This window comes from Panicum virgatum, chromosome 9K (genome assembly GCF_016808335.1).
Source record: "Panicum virgatum strain AP13 chromosome 9K, P.virgatum_v5, whole genome shotgun sequence".
NCBI lineage: Eukaryota > Viridiplantae > Streptophyta > Magnoliopsida > Poales > Poaceae > Panicum > Panicum virgatum.
The window spans coordinates 47,929,666-47,949,812 of record NC_053144.1 but is presented as its reverse complement, the minus strand read 5'-3'; the positions used below and the strand labels follow the sequence as shown (position 1 = coordinate 47,949,812).

At 47.0% G+C, this 20,147-nt stretch overlaps 1 protein-coding gene across 1 annotated transcript; it reads right to left on the bottom strand.

Annotated features, from left to right (window-relative positions):
- Positions 1–162: 162 nt before the first annotated feature.
- LOC120651828 (MLO-like protein 9) lies at positions 163–16,541 on the bottom strand. The gene is made up of 15 exons (XM_039929466.1): positions 16,207–16,541; positions 15,896–15,953; positions 15,591–15,787; positions 15,277–15,393; positions 15,122–15,182; positions 3,347–3,435; positions 2,970–3,044; positions 2,814–2,902; positions 2,420–2,469; positions 2,117–2,157; positions 1,857–2,030; positions 1,410–1,445; positions 1,254–1,321; positions 1,101–1,161; positions 163–882 (listed from the first exon to the last, which is right to left on the bottom strand). Exons 1-15 carry the CDS (start codon positions 16,348–16,350, stop codon positions 415–417), a joined length of 1,728 nt encoding a protein of 575 aa, XP_039785400.1. The 5' UTR covers positions 16,351–16,541; the 3' UTR covers positions 163–414.
- Between the last annotated feature and the right edge of the window lie 3,606 nt (positions 16,542–20,147).

Here is a 20,147-nt window from a genome sequence, read left to right as displayed (position 1 = left end):
CCTCTGTTCTGTTTGCATATCGATCATTATTCATTACTAGTCAGTTTGAAGCAAGGGGCAGGCGTGCAGCAAAACGTCCCCTCCAAGTGAAGGCTCTCCATGGATTTTACTCTGCGTTCCAGTTCCATGAAATCACTTAGCGTCCAAGTAAATCAACGAATATACCGGGCTCTAGACTCCTTACACCTGAATTATTAGCCCCCAAAAAACAAACATTTTCAGTCATCAATCCAGATTCCAGACATCACTTACAGCAGGCAGCTATACTACAAAGCTGATGAATTATACTAGTTTACTATTAGTCTATTACTACTAATAATCTATAGTACTATCATCTAAAGCAAACTCTCTCATATAGGTTAGCATCAACTGTACTACTACTACTACTAAGCACTAGCAGGCTGCTCGTTCAGCTCACTTGTCCTGCACATGGCGAGGAGACAGCCTCGGGAACGAGAAGCTGCCCTGGTGGCCGTCGCGCGCCGCCGCCGCCGCCGTCTCCACAACGTCGACGCGCACCTCCTTACGCCCGGTGTCGAGGCTCCGCTGCTTCGCCGGCGGTATCAGGTGCCTGGTCTGCGACGACGACACCGGCTCGGCGTCGTCCGTGTCGCTGTAGTCCGAGTCCGACAGCGGGCTCCTCGCGCCGCCGACGTGCGCGATGGTCTTGTAGCGGTGGAGGTGACGGACCGGCACCTCGTGCGGCCGGCGCCACTCATCGCTCGCCTCCGTCCCTCCTGCTGGTGTGTCCGCGCTCTGGGCCTCGGAAGGGTCATCTGGCGACTCCTTGTTGTGCTTCTTCTTCACCACTGCCTTGTGCCACTTCTTCAGGGCCTTGGCTGTCTGCTCGTCGAAAATCGTTGTCTTCATTTGCGACCCCATCTGGAAAACAAACCTCTCCCCAGTTAGTCTTACCAGGGATAAATGCATGTGACATACTAGCTCAGGCTCGAGAGTTTGGCAGCTCTTCTGAGTTCTGAATGCTACTAAGGTCCGTGCAGTGAAGTAATTCAGTTATCGCTCTGACAAAAATGCTGGCTGGTGATTGATTTATTTATTAATAAAGTTTGCTGGTGATTGAATGTGTGTTCACAGTTCACCTGAGATACAAGGGCGTAGAGTGGAAGGGTGACATAGCTGCACGTAAATTGGACGACAGCCCTGTAAAAAGGGGAATAGAAAGGTAGAAATGGTTAATAAGAAGTAGAAATTTCTGAACAATGAAACAGCAAGTAAAAGCATCTGAAATTTACCCAAGGCAGACTCTTGCAATAATAAGCTCAAAGTTGTCGTGGAAGCAGGACCTCAGCCCAAATTCGTACTGCACAGAGGTTTATTATCAGCAAAGTCTTGACACATACTACAACTGTGCCACAAAAAATGCTCCCAAATCTCAAAAATAATCTTACCCAAATCCAAAAGAAATATGTAATCTCAAATGCATTCTGCAAGAAGAAAGAACAGCTGTTAGATCCTTCGCAAAAAAAAGCTGTAAGATAAAAGCATCAGAACTATTTGCAAGATTTCATTTTTTTCTAAAAAAACTACCATCACTGTTGAATTCAATTTAATTGTTGAAAAAATCAACCGGAGATAAAAGTCATTATGGTGGAATCAAGTGTTCTCTGCTTTCCGCTATCTCAGCCTTTTTCATTTGATTAGTGCACACAACTAAGGTTGAGAAGGCCATGCATATGTTTGTTCAGATTTTTTTTTGTTATAACAGTTTTTTTTCATTTGAATAATATGCACAACCAAGGTTGAGAATACCATGCATTTGTTTGTCCAAAAGCTTTATGTTCAAGTTAGCATGGTTGTCGATGAGGTACTTTTCTGGCTTTCTGGCCTTTACTGACCTGGAATGATGCGAAATGAATGAGATGGAGAACCAGACGAGGCTTCCCAAACCAGAAATGATCATCACTCAGTTTTACCACTGGCATGCCCTGAATAACTGTATGCCTCTCTGTAATTTCAATGGCCATCATAGCAATTATTGCCTGCAGCTTTGTTCCAGCTGCTAGAATCAGCTACATATAGGAAATTGCTGTTAGCACCAGCCATACAAAACCCTTTACCATCAAAAAGACAATAAACAGACACTCTAAGCACTTACCACAAGGGGAATTGTTGAGAACCAGAACAAGTTGTGCCATCCTGGCAAGAGAATAATCAAACCAAAAAGAAATTAATAACGGACCTCTAGAATTCTATGGTGGCCTAGAAACCATCAAGCCAAATAGCACATGAAGTACAACCAGAGAGTTGGTCTGTTGGATCTTATTTAGGTGCAATCCAAGTTACTTTCAAAGCAAAGAATGCTACCAGTATAGGCATGCTACAAGAATTACAACATATAATTTGGCGGTGTGTAATTTTCTGAGAATATGGGAGTTTAGGAAATTAGATAATGACATACCATGAACATTGACGAGCATGACAGCCAGAGCAGAGGCCCATAAAGGTGGACTGAACAAATAATTGATGTTGAAAATGAGTCATGGCGTTACTAGACAGATGAAAGAAACTGAGAAGCCATAAAAAAAAAGAAACATGCAGAATAATTTGGATGTTATGTTTACAAACTCTACAAAGTTCTATAACTGTGAATGTTATAATAATTCTTTGATTAAAAACATGAACAAAGAAAACAATACCTATCATTAACTCATTTTGGGAATAATACTGTCATCTATCAATGAAATGAAAGAGCCACTTAGAAATGCCTGAATTGTATTTTCTAATCCAGATGGTATACTTTATGTGAATTATGTAGGTATAACTAAACGAGCGAGATTATCAGACTTCCTTACCTAATGCCAACAACTGTTTTGAAATCATCCTCCAATGACCTCTTGATGTACTTCCGAAAATTGAACTTGGTCCCCGGAGATAAATGAGCCTATACAAACATTTGTCAGAAGCTGGATCCGATAGCAGGAAATAACTCAAAATCAGATGCTACTTACAGCAATGAATCCATGCCTCAAAGTAAGGTAGTCTGTCCTCCGAACAGATCTAAAGAACTGTCTAAAGAAGCTCACCTACAATTTACATCAAGTACAAGCATACCAAGGAATTAAATACATCTCTGGGCACATAATACACATATATTTAAGAAGCTGAACTTTAGTCAGATCATTTTATTCCCGTGTTGGATGCACATTTTGACTTTATTATAAAACCTTTTGGTTCAACTGGAAATAACTCATCTGTTGGACTAAATACCATTGACATTCAATATTTGTTACTGTTAAACCGTTTGTGCATATTAACCAGAGAAAACAATCAATATGAAGTAAAGTGAACAAATGCAGCCATACAAAGGAGCCATGAAACAACTTACAACATAGAGCAGGATCGTGCTTTTGCTCCAACAACTTGCATGTTGCCTCACAAAGGATGTTTGATGAGTAAGCCTGAACTTTGAGGGATCTGCAAAAGTTTAATATGACAACAAAATTCAAATAAAATGGATGGACCAAACCAGCATAGAGTAAAAATGTGAGAACCGCCCAATTTGATACTATTTTAAACGAACCGCCGGTCATTATCACCCAGATGAGAGTTAACACGTGCTTGCCGTAGAGCGTGCCACGTGTTATCCCACATCTAGAGACACGAATAACCGACACGTCATTCATTCACAATAATACCAAATCCGGTAGTCCCGGTATGTGCTCCAACATACGCCCAGAATCAGCATATGCACATACCGTATACAATCGAATACATAGCCAACAATCCACAAAGAGCAGTTATATAAAACCAGAGTTCGAGACTTAATATTACAAGTTCAATATAGGTGGGTTTCAAGCTTCACTTTACAAGCCTTGGGCTCACGCGAGTCATATTAAACAGAGATTTAGAGCTTATTGAAAGTACATGCTCTCCCGAAGCTCAGCTACGATAAAACTTACTTAAGATGATGATGCCTTGCTCAAGGACATCACCACAGCAGCAACAGCCTACTCTTCCCCCGCATTAGGATCAGCGGGGTAGAAATGGCCGAACACCACTTCTGGCTCACCTGCAACTAGGTTTAGAAAGCACCCTGAGTACAAAAGGTACTCCGCAAGACTTACGCGATTAAATAAACAAGGATCATGCAAAGGCTCAAGGAGAAGCTTTAAGTTTAAGTACTTATTGCATAAGCATAAGCTGCCTAGACTATCACCTAGCAAATTTAATTAATCTTGCCCAACCCCCAGAATTTTAGTTGATTAAGAGAGTAACATACTAAACAATAGATCATTAACAAGACATGATTCCAAAACCAACAATACCGAAACTCTCTAAGAGGAATTCGGCGAACCAAGAGCTTGCTCATATCCGAGAGCGTGGCAATTCGAATTGGTTATAACCTTGCAAGGGTGTACTACTTTACCCACACGACACGAGGACCATGCGACTCACCCAACCGATCACGCCGGGCAAGGGGGTACTCACGTCAACCGTTCCCAACAAGGCTCGATCATTGAACCTCACACCTAGCTTACGAGTAGAGACTTAGTTCCACCAGGGACATCTCTAAACTTTCCTACACATAAGTCCACCTGGGGACACTCTAAGCCTCTCTGCATAGCCTGTAGCCACGTAGCTAGGACTGCACATCAATGATCAAGTCAAAGAAGGTAATTGGCTCATCTGTTCCATTATATTGGATATGTGGTAGCACGGAAAGGTGCTCAAGGCCGATGGCATCCACTCGGTCCTTAATCGATCCAAGCGGACTATGCCCATGTGACTTCATTCTCTAGGCCCTACCATTCCGCTCGAACCTCGCTACTACACTCCACTTATCCCAGCTTCTCAAGTGCGATCAAGGATGGATGGTAAATGTGATACTCTAACCCAATCCTTTCTTGCAAGTTATACAAGTATTCAAAGCAAAACTAAGCATCTAGTCAAATTAAGTTAATAGCTGACTAACATGTGGCAAGGACATGGTTAAACAATTCAAGGATGGCTAGTGCATCAAAGTAGGTACAAGAATGCAATACATAGATAATATATAACCCAACAGTACCCGGTGAGATAGCTAACTAAATCAGATTAAATAGGTGCAAGGAAAATGCTTAGCTGCTTGCCTGGGTTCACTTCCGACTCGACCACGAACGGGACTCCAGGTTCAGGCTCCACGGACTCGGCTGGTTCCACGGGTTCGTTCTCCGACGGTCCGGTCACTAAAATGCATGAATGCAATGCATGAATTAAAGAATGAACCAAACAACCAGCATAAACCATGAAATAAAATAAACATGCAGAGGACTATGCAAAGGACTCATGAAAATTGGTTTTGCAGCAAAAGCATTTTCCTATAAATAACCATAAATAGAACAATTTTCAGCTAATCAAAACAAGATAAATCAGAAAAGGAATGCAAACTAAACTAAACAAATCCAAGAAAATTATCTTAGAAACTAGGCATGAAAACAAAGCTAACAAAACTGGTTTTGCCATTTTATCACTTTCCTGGCCAAAGTTCTATATTAAACAACATTTTGGACAGCAAGCACGAAATCGAAATGAAACCCTAACCAACAGCAAGGAAGCATGTGAAAAAGCTGCACCACTGGAAACTACACCTCACAAGGAGTCTAACAAAATTTGGTTTGGCATTTTTCCAGCAGTACACAAACATCTAAGCAATAAACTCACTTTTGCAAGATAAATCTATAGATAAATCTACAACAAGGTAACATGCAAAACAATATTTTTCTTGAGTAGATCTAAGCTAGAAGAATCTAACAAAACAAGTCTCACAATTTTTGGAGCTACACATGATTTTCTATGGATTTTGCAAGATTGCTGCCAAAAGAAACCTAAAGAAATTCTAACCAAAATCGCTAGACACACCCCAGCCGGCCAGCCCAGCGGCTGACAAGCCGGGCCCACAGACCAGCGGCCCACCAGGCCGAGTCAAGGCCACCCCGGGGCCTTGACCCGCGGCGGGGCGCGTCCAGGGCATCGCGCGTGTCGCGCGTGCGCGCGCACGCGTCGCGCGCGGCGACGGCGAGCGGCGGCGGTGCGTGGCGGCGGCGCGAAGCGGAGCTGAAACAAGGCAGGGGAGGCGCGCACGGGGCGGAGGGGACGGCGGCGAACCTCACCGGCAAGAGCACGGGCGGAGAGCGGCAGCGGGCTAGCGGCGCGGCGGACAGGGGCGGCGGCGGGCGAAGGCGAGCGGCGGTGGCCCTGCAGGGGAGGGGGAGGGGCCGGGTTAGGGGTAGAATCGGAGGAGGCGAGGGAGAGGATGCCACTCCCACGAGGAATTGGCGAGGGGGCTCACCGAGGCGGCGAATCGCGGCGACGAGGAGCTCGGGCGGCGGCAATGGAGGTGGGGAACGGGGCTAGGGTTTGCGGGGATCGTGACCGGTCGTGCGCGGATAAGGAGAAGGGCGAGGGAAGGAGTGAAGGGCGGCACGGCACGCGACGATGAACGGCACGTGGCGCGGAAGCCGAGGATGGACGCCGGCGGGCGACGCGTGCGGGCGGCGCGCTGGAAACAGAGAGAGGGAGAGAGGAGGCGGCTGACAGGTGGGGCCCGCGCGGGATTTTTATTTTCTTTTTCCTTTTTTTTTCAGGGCTGTGACAACTCTCCCCCCTTAAAAAAATCTCGTCCCGAGATTTAGGTAGACAAGAGGGGAAGGATAAAATTCGGACTTGGTTGAGGCCATAATCACCTAGACAAGATAAACATCTAAGAGATGATGCACAAAGGCAGGGATGATGTGGTGTGAGACATTCCTAGGGTTTTCTTGATGGTGATTGTGTACACATATAACAATATCTGGGAAACTGAGCTTCATCAAGAAAGTGGGGGTGGTAGGGAGAAAACTTACTCATCGGAAAAGAATTCCGGGTATTCTTGACGTAATCGATCTTCACGCTCCCAAGTGGCTTCATCTTCGGTATGATTGCTCCATTGAACCTTTACAAACTTTAACATGTTACGCTTCACCTTTCTTTCATCTCGATCAAGAATGGCAATTGGGTGTTCCTCGTAGGTAAGACCCGGTTGAAGATCAAGTGACTCAAGGTCGACGGCGTCAGCTGGAACACGATGACACTGCTTCAATTGAGAGATATGAAAGACATTGTGCACTGCGGAGAGTGATTGAGGAAGTTCCAATTGATAGGCCACTGCTCCAACTTTCTTGATGATTCGAAAAGGTCCGACATAGCGTGGCGCTAACTTTCCTCTGACTTGAAATCGGCGAGTGCCCTTAAATGGAGATACCTTGAGATAGACATAATCTCCAATCTTGAGATGGAGTTCTCGGCGACGACGATCAGCATAAGTCTTCTGACGAGATTGAGCAATGCGAAGATTCTCACGAATAATCCTGACTTGATCCTCAGCATCTTTCACCAAATCTGGACCATAGAAAGGCCTTTCTCCCGATTCGGACCAATTGATCGGAGTTCTGCACCGCCTTCCATAAAGGGCTTCAAAAGGAGACATCTTGATACTTGCTTGATAACTATTGTTGTAGGAGAATTCTGCAAATGGCAAGCAAGTAACCCATTTCTTCTCATAGATTAGAGCACAGGCTCGCAGCATGTCTTTTAAGACTTGATTGACTCTCTCGGCTTGACCGTCGGTTTGAGGATGATAAGCAGTACTGTAGGTGAGATCAGTTCCCATGGCTTCATGAAGACTTCTCCAAAAATGAGCAACAAACTGAGGACCGCGGTCAGAGACAATTTTCTTAGGAATACCATGCAGACAGACAATGCGAGTGAGATATAACTCCGCATATTGCTTGACATGATACGTAGTCTTTACTGGAAAGAAATGAGCCGACTTTGTTAGACGATCAACGATTACCCATATAGAATCATATCCTTGAGAAGACCTGGGTAACCCGGTGATAAAATCCATTCCAATTTCTTCCCATTTCCATGATGGGATAGGTAAGGGCTGAAGAGTACCAGCTGGTTTAAGATGCTCGGCTTTAACCCTTTGGCAAACATCGCACTCAGAGACATACCGAGCAATTTCTCGCTTCATGCGAGTCCACCAAAATCTTTGCTTGAGATCTTGATACATTTTTGTACTACCTGGGTGAATGGAAAATTGAGAACTGTGGGCTTCATCAAGGATAATTCGCCTGAGCTTATAATCCTTTGGCACCACAATTCGCTTCCCAAAGAATATAACTCCTTGATCATCCGTAGAGAAACACCGAGCTTTGCCCTCATTCATTAACTCCCGAATTCGAACCATACCCTTATTCTTCTTTTGAACTTCCTTAATTTGATCATAAAGATCAGATCTGACTGTAAGAGTAGCAAGATAACCTTCTTTGACCATAGAAATTCCGAGTTTCCGAAGATCATCACAGAGAGTATGCACAGGAGAAGCTATGGTCAAGCAGTTACATTGAGCCTTTCGGCTTAGTGCATCGGCGACGACATTCGCCTTACCGGGATGATAGTGCACTTCAATGTCATAATCCTTGATTAACTCAAGCCATCGACGTTGCCTCATATTAAGATCAGATTGAGTGAAAATATACTTGAGGCTTTTGTGATCAGTATAAATATTGCAATGATTACCAAGCAGATAATGACGCCATATCTTTAGAGCATGGACAACAGCCGCAAGCTCTAAATCGTGGGTAGGATAATTTTCTTCATGCCGCTTGAGTTGACGAGAAGCATAGGCCACTACTCGGCCTTCTTGCATAAGAACACAACCAAGACCGATGCGAGAAGCATCGCAATAAACATCGAAACTCTTGGAAATATCTGGCTGAGCAAGAACTGGAGCAGTAGTGAGGCGATCCTTAAAGGTTTGAAAGGCTTCTTCACAGGCTGGGGACCACTCAAACTTGACCCCATTCTTCAGTAACTCGGTCATAGGCTTCGCAATTTTTGAAAAGTTCTCTATGAACCGGCGGTAATATCCCGCAAGTCCGAGAAAACTCCGAACCTCATGGACATTCTGTGGTTGCTTCCAATCCAGAACATCTTGCACCTTACTAGGATCTACAGCAATACCATCCTTGGAGAGGATATGACCAAGAAAAGATACTTCTTCAAGCCAAAACTCACATTTGCTAAACTTGGCATAAAGATGATGCTCTCTAAGCTTTTGGAGAACGATATGAATATGACGAGCATGATCTTCTTTGGTCTTGGAATAAATGAGAATATCATCAATAAAGATGATCACAAAGACATCAAGTTCCTCCATGAAGATGCTATTCATCAGATACATGAAATAAGCCGGTGCATTGGTGAGGCCGAAAGACATGACAGTGAACTCATAAAGACCATATCTAGTAGAGAAGGCTGTTTTTGGAATATCTTCAATTCGAATCTTGATTTGATGATAACCCAACCTTAAATCAATCTTAGAAAAATAACGAGCTCCAAAGAGTTGATCAAACAAGATATCAATCCGTGGAAGAGGATATTTGTTCTTTACAGTAACTTCGTTTAACGGACGGTAATCAACACACATCCGCAAACTATCATCTTTCTTCTTCACAAAAAGAGCCGGGCATCCCCAAGGAGAGGAGCTCGGACGAATAAAACCCTTGTCCAATAAAGTCTTGAGTTGTTTCTTCAATTCTTTCAACTCATTGGGAGGCATTCGGTAAGGCTGTCTAGAGATAGGAGCAGTTCCGGGCTTGAGCTCTATGACGAACTCCACCTCACGATCAGGAGGCATACCCGGTAATTCTTCTGGAAAGACATCCGGATACTCACAAACCACAGAAATATTTTCCAACGCCGTGGCTATGGTACTCGCCAAGGCATATAAACAAGATTCCATCTTGGCAAGAGAGAGTAGAACTCTACTCCCAGAAGGGTGCAAAAGATCAACGGTGCGGGGCCCACATTTGATAACTCCGTCATGCTTACTCAACCAATTCATCCCAAGAATCACATCTAACTCCAGCTTGTCTAGAATGAGAAAATTGGCTCGAAAGGTAACTCCCCCAATGAGAATTGGAACCTCACTAGCAAAGTGTTTGGCAATGATTTCCCCACCCGGTGATTCTATATGGTATGACACTTGTAGGTTTTGCATCTCAAGCTTGTTATGCAGCATAAATTTCTTGTTGATGAAAGAAAAAGTTGCTCCAGAATCAAAAAGAACCATAGCAGGGTGGGAATTGGTTAGGAGCGTACCCACGAGGACTTCAGCGTTCTCCGGAATTTCTTCAGCGGTGGTGTAGTTGAGACGGCCACGTTTAGGAGCTTGTTGTGGCTTAGCTTCTTGCCGCTGTGCTTGAGGCAGAGGAGTGTTAGGCCTGGGTGCATTGAAGGCACCACCACGCCTCGGAGAGGGGCAGTCCCTAGAGATGTGGCCTAAGCCACCACAATTGAAGCACGGACCCTTTGCGGTCACACCTGGGTTGTTCCAATAAGCACTGACCGGCCTAGGAGCTTGTCCTTGAGGAGGTTGAGGGTGACGCACAATCCACATAGGACGTGGAGCTTGAGCACCCGGCGCCCGAGGTGGAAAAGGAGAAGGCCCCAGACGTGGACGCGAGGAGCTACCGCTCACTGAGGTAGGAGCAGGACGCTTGTTCTTTGCCTCAAGATTCTTCATCTTATGCTCCGCTCTGATAGCGATATTCACCAAGTCATTGAAGTCCTCAAACTTGGTAGTGGAGAGCTTGTCTTGCAACTCAGCAGAGAGCCCATCGTACAAGCGTTCTTGCTTCTTGGCATCGGTGGCCACTTCTTCAGGTGCATATTGGGAGAGAGTGTTGAAGGCATTGACATAGGCCATCACATCACGACCTCCTTGAGTGAGATTCAGAAACTCCTTCTTCTTGATGTCCATGATACCCTTGGGAATATGGAAGGAGCGAAAAGCTGTGCGGAACTCCTCCCATGTGAAGCGGTAGTTGGCAGGGTGAGATGCCTTGAAATTCCGCCACCAAGCCCCAGGGGCATCATGAAGTTGATGAGCAGCAAAGAGTACCTTCTCATGAGGCTCACACTCAATAAGACCAAGCTTTTCTTCAATAACATTGAGCCAGAAATCCGCATCAAGAGGATCTTTGGAGCCACGGAAGATGGGAGGATTGGTGCGGAAGAAATCCCCGAACCTGTTCACTTGAGGCTCAGCTCTTGGACCATTATTGCCGGCATTGCCCAACTGATTGACTAGGTGTGCCATGAGTTCAGTTTGTCGGGCCAGGACGTCCGCGAGGTTTGGGTGAACTGGAGGATTAGGAAGGGGATCCTCGTTGTTGCGGTGGTTATTGCCACCCGAACCACTGGCACCATCCCTTTCATTTCCTGAACGCAACACCATCCTATTAATAAACAAAACGGTTAGCGGTCAGGAATGAAAGATAGAGAATGATACTCAAAGGTAGGGTGGAAAGATAATGTGTAGATAAAAATCTAACACACGATCAACACCGGAACAACATATCTAAGAGAAAGGATAGATTTGGCCCACTAAGATTAGCAAGAACGAGTTCAACGGAATCTAGATCTCGACACACTAGATTAGATAGATGCAGATTTGAAAACCAAAAGAAAGTATGCATGCATGCGAGGTATGAGTGCACATGACGTCTCCTCACATCGCGAGCACGCCTTAACGTTCTAGCACTCACTTACGACCCGAAACAACCGCATTGTCCAGTAGCGCTACAACCCTCCTACTAGCACTTAGGAGAATGGGTGATTCTAACTTTCTCAACCCCGATAAAAGGCTCAAAAGGTTTACAGCAGGTGAAAGGGTTTCCTACGCCCCCGCTACTCATTCAGACAAGAGAGGTTAAGCATATCTTAATTAAACAAGTGAAGCAATAAGGAAGAAGTAGCTCTAAAACGAAGGAAGAAGGATAGCAATCAGCCTTAAGTTCAAGTTTTTAACCAAAGTAAATCTTAGTGCAAGTGATCAAATTTTATTTGACTCTCAACCCACTAAGCCAATTTTTGGTTCACTTCATGGAAACTCGGCTCTGATACCCGTTGTGAGAACCGCCCAATTTGATACTATTTTAAACGAACCGCCGGTCATTATCACCCAGATGAGAGTTAACACGTGCTTGCCGTAGAGCGTGCCACGTGTTATCCCACATCTAGAGACACGAATAACCGACACGTCATTCATTCACAATAATACCAAATCCGGTAGTCCCGGTATGTGCTCCAACATACGCCCAGAATCAGCATATGCACATACCGTATACAATCGAATACATAGCCAACAATCCACAAAGAGCAGTTATATAAAACCAGAGTTCGAGACTTAATATTACAAGTTCAATATAGGTGGGTTTCAAGCTTCACTTTACAAGCCTTGGGCTCACGCGAGTCATATTAAACAGAGATTTAGAGCTTATTGAAAGTACATGCTCTCCCGAAGCTCAGCTACGATAAAACTTACTTAAGATGATGATGCCTTGCTCAAGGACATCACCACAGCAGCAACAGCCTACTCTTCCCCCGCATTAGGATCAGCGGGGTAGAAATGGCCGAACACCACTTCTGGCTCACCTGCAACTAGGTTTAGAAAGCACCCTGAGTACAAAAGGTACTCCGCAAGACTTACGCGATTAAATAAACAAGGATCATGCAAAGGCTCAAGGAGAAGCTTTAAGTTTAAGTACTTATTGCATAAGCATAAGCTGCCTAGACTATCACCTAGCAAATTTAATTAATCTTGCCCAACCCCCAGAATTTTAGTTGATTAAGAGAGTAACATACTAAACAATAGATCATTAACAAGACATGATTCCAAAACCAACAATACCGAAACTCTCTAAGAGGAATTCGGCGAACCAAGAGCTTGCTCATATCCGAGAGCGCGGCAATTCGAATTGGTTATAACCTTGCAAGGGTGTACTACTTTACCCACACGACACGAGGACCATGCGACTCACCCAACCGATCACGCCGGGCAAGGGGGTACTCACGTCAACCGTTCCCAACAAGGCTCGATCATTGAACCTCACACCTAGCTTACGAGTAGAGACTTAGTTCCACCAGGGACATCTCTAAACTTTCCTACACATAAGTCCACCTGGGGACACTCTAAGCCTCTCTGCATAGCCTGTAGCCACATAGCTAGGACTGCACATCAATGATCAAGTCAAAGAAGGTAATTGGCTCATCCGTTCCATTATATTGGATATGTGGTAGCACGGAAAGGTGCTCAAGGCCGATGGCATCCACTCGGTCCTTAATCGATCCAAGCGGACTATGCCCATGTGACTTCATTCTCTAGGCCCTACCATTCCGCTCGAACCTCGCTACTACACTCCACTTATCCCAGCTTCTCAAGTGCGATCAAGGATGGATGGTAAATGTGATACTCTAACCCAATCCTTTCTTGCAAGTTATACAAGTATTCAAAGCAAAACTAAGCATCTAGTCAAATTAAGTTAATAGCTGACTAACATGTGGCAAGGACATGGTTAAACAATTCAAGGATGGCTAGTGCATCAAAGTAGGTACAAGAATGCAATACATAGATAATATATAACCCAACAGTACCCGGTGAGATAGCTAACTAAATCAGATTAAATAGGTGCAAGGAAAATGCTTAGCTGCTTGCCTGGGTTCACTTCCGACTCGACCACGAACGGGACTCCAGGTTCAGGCTCCACGGACTCGGCTGGTTCCACGGGTTCGTTCTCCGACGGTCCGGTCACTAAAATGCATGAATGCAATGCATGAATTAAAGAATGAACCAAACAACCAGCATAAACCATGAAATAAAATAAACATGCAGAGGACTATGCAAAGGACTCATGAAAATTGGTTTTGCAGCAAAAGCATTTTCCTATAAATAACCATAAATAGAACAATTTTCAGCTAATCAAAACAAGATAAATCAGAAAAGGAATGCAAACTAAACTAAACAAATCCAAGAAAATTATCTTAGAAACTAGGCATGAAAACAAAGCTAACAAAACTGGTTTTGCCATTTTATCACTTTCCTGGCCAAAGTTCTATATTAAACAACATTTTGGACAGCAAGCACGAAATCGAAATGAAACCCTAACCAACAGCAAGGAAGCATGTGAAAAAGCTGCACCACTGGAAACTACACCTCACAAGGAGTCTAACAAAATTTGGTTTGGCATTTTTCCAGCAGTACACAAACATCTAAGCAATAAACTCACTTTTGCAAGATAAATCTATAGATAAATCTACAACAAGGTAACATGCAAAACAATATTTTTCTTGAGTAGATCTAAGCTAGAAGAATCTAACAAAACAAGTCTCACAATTTTTGGAGCTACACATGATTTTCTATGGATTTTGCAAGATTGCTGCCAAAAGAAACCTAAAGAAATTCTAACCAAAATCGCTAGACACACCCCAGCCGGCCAGCCCAGCGGCTGACAAGCCGGGCCCACAGACCAGCGGCCCACCAGGCCGAGTCAAGGCCACCCCGGGGCCTTGACCCGCGGCGGGGCGCGTCCAGGGCATCGCGCGTGTCGCGCGTGCGCGTGCGCGCGTCGCGCGCGGCGACGGCGAGCGGCGGCGGTGCGTGGCGGCGGCGCGAAGCGGAGCCGAAACAAGGCAGGGGAGGCGCGCACGGGGCGGAGGGGACGGCGGCGAACCTCACCGGCAAGAGCACGGGCGGAGAGCGGCAGCGGGCTAGCGGCGCGGCGGACAGGGGCGGCGGCGGGCGAAGGCGAGCGGCGGTGGCCCTGCAGGGGAGGGGGAGGGGCCGGGTTAGGGGTAGAATCGGAGGAGGCGAGGGAGAGGATGCCACTCCCACGAGGAATTGGCGAGGGGGCTCACCGAGGCGGCGAATCGCGGCGACGAGGAGCTCGGGCGGCGGCAATGGAGGTGGGGAACGGGGCTAGGGTTTGCGGGGATCGTGACCGGTCGTGCGCGGATAAGGAGAAGGGCGAGGGAAGGAGTGAAGGGCGGCACGGCACGCGACGATGAACGGCACGTGGCGCGGAAGCCGAGGATGGACGCCGGCGGGCGACGCGTGCGGGCGGCGCGCTGGAAACAGAGAGAGGGAGAGAGGAGGCGGCTGACAGGTGGGGCCCGCGCGGGATTTTTATTTTCTTTTTCCTTTTTTTTTTCAGGGCTGTGACAACTAATCTAATCAATTATGTGAATGATATAATTTTCGCATAGGAATATAGCAGTTTACAACTGCATGTTATACCATATTGGAATTCATAGGTTGGTAAGCACGTTTCCTTTTCCCACACCTTCCATATTCGCGTCTGCGTTGAAAAAAAAAATCAGAATGACTGCAAGATTGCAACTTTTGTTCATGACTGATGTGGGGGGAGGGAACTGCGTGAGAAACGACCATACCTTTGCTCTACCTAGGGACATTGTAAAGAAACTGAATGTGACATGGAAGACTGCCAAGAAGAACACGAAAATATGCAGCTGATGCATCCCGTCGGCTGAAACAAGCGACACCATGCCCTGCCATGTCATTTGGATTAGCGCAGGCGAGCAGACAGATCGAAATGGCCTGGCACCCCTCCACAGATAAACCCAAAACATAAGGACAAGAGCTGTATTTCTTTACCCTGAAAACCGGGCACTCAAGATTCTAACGAGACGAAACCTGCCACGCCACAAAGTAAACTACTACTGCACCTTAATTAGTCGCCACTCACTTTGGGGCATGAAAAAAAGTAGCTCGGATCTTCAGACAGGTGCCGTCGGCCATGGCCCTCGGGCTCCCTAGCCTCCGAGTGGCCGGACAGGCGGCAGGGCAGCATGGTGTTGGCGGCGCCCTCCGGGATGCAGATGCGCGAGATGTACCTCCCCGTCACGGTGAGCAGCAGCGATATGAACCCCAGGGTCATCAGCTCTGAGCATGCCGAACTCGAAACCGCGTCAGATTCGTCCTCGCCTGTGGACGGCGGGAGTGTGCTACGGATGGTGGTTCGAACTGGCAGAAAGGGACGCAACTGCTTACCGGATTTAACCTTCTCCAGGGCGTCGAGCAACGCCTTCTTCCGCCTCTTGCTGAGCAACTTGAGCACCCAAGAAAAAACAAAATCAGCGGCTCCATCCAACACGCAGCAGAGGAGGAGGAGGAGGAGGAGGAGCGGATTAATTAAAACTTTTAAAAAGGCTCGCCGCAAATCAAATTATCTTCCTCCTCAAAAGAAAAAAAATCAAATTATATTCAACGACAACGGGAACAAGCGGCCGGAGCGGGGAAGGACGAGAATCCCGCTAGAGAGGGGATCGATGGGGAATTAACGGAAGCACCGGCGTATGTACCTGGCCGAGGTGGTGGAGGAGGCCCTCCAGCAGGATGGATGCGGCCACGATGACGGCGCAGACGGCGGTGACGGCCCACGTCGGCGTCTGGTCCAGCGACCTCGTGCCGCCGGCCGCGGCTGCTCCTCCGCCGGCGCCGCCCATCTCTTCTCTGCGCTCGTCGCGGCAGCGTTAATGGCCGGCCGGCGGCGCGCCCGAACCTTTCCCGGCGTGGAGGAGCGGAGAGTGTGCGTTAATGGAGACGGCTGCCGGTGTCGCCGCGTGCCTGCCCGGAGACTGGCGCTTGCGCGTCTAGAGCAGCGCCCCGCCGAGTTCAAACGACAGGGAGCAGTAAAAGAAGAACCCGTGTCTTGCGGTGGCTGATTTTGGGATTTAGTCCCTGCCTTTTCCGTATTGCTTCAGAATGGCCCCTGAGTTATATTTGTTTCCCTCACCGTGCCTTTTTGTTGTCGGAAAGGAGAAACTCTCCTCGGTATCGTGAATAGAAAAAAAAATGTGTCAAATGTCAAGTGGAAATGTTTTTAGTTAAAATAAAGCTAAATGTCGCTTGAGTGATTTGAATTTGCCATCTCTCGAATTTTTGGCAACATCACAAATCCACGTGCAGGAGCTTTGTCTCTGTCTCCGATGAGATTAGTGTATCTTCTAGTGTGTTGGAGTCTTTGGGGAGCAGCGACAGGTTTAAGAGTATCTTCAAGAGCTCTTGTATAATCTTATCTAAATTTAAAGTTTTACAAGCTTTGTAAAAAAATAGAAAACCTCCTATAGCATAGATAAACCAACAGACTCTTTAAATCTGCACTCTCCATATACTCATTTTCTTATCTTCTTCCCCACCTCCTCTCCTCTCCTCTCGCTCCGTCGCTAACGAGCTCCAATCCCCTGCGATTCCTCAGTTTGAGCCGGCCCCAATTGCTCGTGAAAGTCTAGAGACCACGGATCTTTCCCAATCTACGCATCTCCGAGGCCACCGTGTGGGGCGTGATGGTGGCCTCGTCGCTATCCAGGATAACTTGGGGAAAATCTGTAGGTTTGAAGGGAGGAGCAACAGGGATACGGAAAGGCGCGTCCTCGAGCTCCGCAAAACTCCGCTGTCCATGCCGGCCATTGTGAGGGGCAGGCTGAGGAAGACGACGAGGAAGCTGGTGCCGGAGGCGAAGAAGTAGGCCGGTAGGTCGAGCTCGGCGGCGACGTCCAGCGACCCGGCGCAGAACATGTCGAGCACGAGCGTGGGGACCGCCGGGAGCGAGCGGAGGAAGTCACGCAGTGGCGCATCCATGAGGCAGAGGTAGTCGGACATGGCGCGCGGGGCTTCGTCTGCCGAAGCCGGCGGCGGCAGCACGTGGAAGGCGACGGACGGGTTGGAAGGTGGGGTGGGGCCATGCGGGCGGGATACAAGAGCCGATGGACTAGGCATCTTTACCAAGCGGTCCCCCTTGAATACGAGATAAGGATAAAAGACGAGGTAGATACAAGAGCTGTTGAATGAGTTTTTTTATCTTTTTTCTTTTTTTAGCCAACTTACCAAAGATACCAGAGCTCTTGGAGATGCTCTAAAGGAAAGTGAGCGAGGTAGAGGATGCACCAAAGTTGTGGTGGTGTCTGCAAAATCGTGTTACGGGATCAACAAACCACTAGAGCCGTTTCAAACTTTCAATCCATGGGTACTGTTTGCACAAATTTTTCAAATATATCCCAGAATCATCCCAAACTAAAGAGTAAAAAGAGGAAAACATGAAAGCAAAGAAAAGCATTGGTTTAGCTGGCTTTAGTGAGGCTTTATTCCTATTCCATTACAAATCCTCGTTAAAAAAACACAGCAATAATTGCCTTCTAAAATTTAAATACGTAGTAGTACAAGTTAGTGTTTCAGGGCAGCTGCCTAGTCCAGTGGCGCTTTTTTAAAGCCTTCTCAACAGAAATTATAACTCCCACTCAAAAAAGGAAATAAAAATTTGGATTTCGGTACCTTCCTATTCAAAAAGGCACGTCACGTACCAAAAATTGGCACAGCTAGCACCTCTCCTATTATAATTATTATTAGTAGCGGCACCTCTTGATATCTTTTTGATCAACCATAAGAGCATCTCCAAGTGTTCAGCTATAATACTAGCTAAAAGTGAAGAGTTGGAGGCTAGGCACAAAAATATAAAGCTTGTAAAATTGAGGGCTAAACCAACAGACTCTCAAAATATTACTGTGCCGGTGGGTCCCGCATGTCAGTGTCATGCTTATCTTCTTCCTCCCCACCTCTGCGCGCTGGCCTCCGCGGCTACCCCACCCTCCGCGCCGGCCTCCGCTCGCCGACCCGGACTCCCTACGCATTGCATCGCCGCCGCCGCCGCCGCCGAGCTCCTCTTCCTCCTCCACCGCGGGCTCGGCCCTCCTCCGCCGCCGGCGCGGCCCCCTCCTCTCGCTAGAGGAGCTCGACGCCGCGGGCACGGCCTTCCTCCGCCGGGTTCGGCCCTCCTCCAACGTGGGCGGAGCTAGCTCGACGCCGCGGGTTCGGCCCTCCTCTGCCACCGGCGCGGCCCTCCTCCGCCCGCGAGCGGAGCTCGACGCCGCGGGCTCGGCCCTCGTCCGCCACTGGCGCGGCCCACCTCCGCCCGCGAGCGGAGCTTGACGCCGCGGCCGCGGCCCTCCTCCGCCCCGGGCAGAGCTCGACGCCGCCGCGGGCGGGGCGCCGAGGAAGCTGGGGCACACGGCACGCGGGAGGACGCCGGATTTCGCGGGAGCAGGGCGCGCAGAAGATAGCGAGGCGATGGGGCGAGGCAAAAGAAGCGAGCAGAGAGGAGGATGTGGCGAGCGGGACAGCGAGGGAGGAAGAAAACAAAGTCTGTTGGATTGGATTTTTTACCACTGCTAATCCAAAGTTGCCTAGCCAAGTGAATTTACCTCATCTCTTGGAGATGCTCTAAAGAGGTTCCTTCTCCATTCATCCCAGCTGAGTTAGGGGGTGTTTAGTTGTGCTCCATAAAATTTTTGAAAAGGCATCTTTCTACATTTAAAGTACTAAACATAGACTAATCACAAAAATAATTACAGAACTCGTCTGTAAATCGCAAGACGAATCTAATGATCCTAATTAATCCGTCATTAGAGAGTGTTTACTGTAGCATTACTGTAGCAATTTAGCGTCTGATTACAGCCTAGTTAGATTCGTCTCGCCATTTACAGACAGCAGTCGTAATGCGTTTTTTATTTCGTCTAGATTTAAGTCTCCATGCAGGTGCCGGAATTTTTTTTTGAAATTTTGAATTTCGTAACTAAACACGGGCTTAGCTGCATTAGTGGAGGCAGCAAACTCTGTTCCTGCTGAACTCGCCGTGTGGTACTCTAAACCAAACAGGGCTTGGTACGCCAATGCGAGATCCGTCGTCCTTGGCTTCGGACCGGTCTCTCTCGTACGACGACGCGCACAACTAGCTAGGTGGATGCATGGACCAGCAGCGTGCCAGCGTCTCTGACGCTGCCATACCGGAGCGGCGGAGCACATGCAGGGCTGTGTTCACTTCCAAAATTTTTCTCTCCAAACTTCACTATTTATCTATCACATCAATTTTTTTACCTCATGTATGGAGTATTAAATGTAGATAAATAAAAAATAATTGCATAGTTTTGATGTACACGACGAGACGAATCTTTTGAGCCTAGTTAGGTCATGGTAGGACAATAATTACCACATATAAACGAAAAATGCTACAGTGTACTACATTGTCCGATGTGGCCCTTTTTACCACTATTTTACGGATCAAAACACACCCCGGCTGTGTTTAGATGAGGTGAAAAGTGGGAGAAAAAGTCACATCAGTCTCTGTAGCACACTGTAGCACTTTTCGTTTATTTGTGGTAAATATTGTCCTACCATGACCTAACTAGGCTCAAAAGATTCGTCTCGCAACGTACATCAAAACTATGCAATTAGTTTTTTTATTTAACTA

Excerpts from the sequence above, each read along its gene's own strand:
- LOC120651828 (XM_039929466.1), bottom strand. The coding sequence starts at position 16,350 with ATGGGCGGCGCCGGCGGAGGAGCAGCCGCGGCCGGCGGCACGAGGTCG. Across the intron at positions 3,045-3,346 it reads GCACGATCCTGCTCTATGTT|GTGAGCTTCTTTAGACAGTT; the intron begins GTAAGTTGTTTC and ends TGTAAATTGTAG. Across the intron at positions 883-1,100 it reads TCTACGCCCTTGTATCTCAG|ATGGGGTCGCAAATGAAGAC; the intron begins GTGAACTGTGAA and ends TTTGTTTTCCAG.